Source organism: Gavialis gangeticus, unplaced genomic scaffold (genome assembly GCF_001723915.1).
Source record: "Gavialis gangeticus isolate Ggan-Ray unplaced genomic scaffold, GavGan_comp1, whole genome shotgun sequence".
NCBI lineage: Eukaryota > Metazoa > Chordata > Crocodylia > Gavialidae > Gavialis > Gavialis gangeticus.
This window is the reverse complement of record NW_017729025.1, coordinates 49,336,662-49,337,198: the sequence shown is the minus strand read 5'-3', so window position 1 is coordinate 49,337,198 and position 537 is coordinate 49,336,662. Positions and strand designations below refer to the sequence as shown.

The 537-nt window shown below is 69.5% G+C and overlaps 1 protein-coding gene across 1 annotated transcript in view; it reads right to left on the bottom strand.

Annotated features, from left to right (window-relative positions):
* The window catches only part of SEL1L (SEL1L ERAD E3 ligase adaptor subunit), an 85,599-nt gene extending 85,459 nt beyond the window's left edge, over positions 1–140 (bottom strand). Inside the window, exon 1 of the mRNA XM_019518698.1 lies at positions 11–140. Coding sequence (XP_019374243.1) covers positions 11–83 — 73 coding nt within the window. The 5' untranslated portion in view covers positions 84–140. The remainder of the gene's footprint in view (positions 1–10) is intronic.
* Between the last annotated feature and the right edge of the window lie 397 nt (positions 141–537).

Sequence of the window (537 nt, the reverse complement as noted above, 5' to 3'; positions counted from 1 at the left end):
CCGCACTGACCGGTGGCGGCCAGGCCGCAGCCCAGCAGCGCCGCGACGCACAGCAGCACACCCAGCCGCGCCCGCCACTCCATCCCGCCGGGCTCCTAGGGGCGACGCGGCCGCCGAGCAGCCGAGATCCGGCTTCCTTGCCCCGCCCCCTCCGTCCCCGCGGCCAATCAGGCAGCACCCAGTCTGAGACAACATCCAATGAGCGCGGAGCTATCGCAACATGGAGAGCCCATTGGCCAATGCCTTCTCCGACATGGCCCACTCTGATTGGCTGGTGACTTTCCATGCGCGTGGAACGCCTCTTCCTCGGCCAATGGGGTCTCAAAACAGAAACACCTCGCCCCACAGCTCCGGCTCCGCGAGATCGCGCTCGGACTCCAGTGCCCACAATGCATCGCGGGACTCGTCTCCCCACGGGGGCAGCTCCGGGGCAGGGCCTGGCGGGCGCCTACATTACCCGGCATGCCCTGGTCGAGTCCTGCAGCCACGGTCGCTGGGCCTACAGTGCCCCACGGCTGGGGGACGCACCCGCCTGCG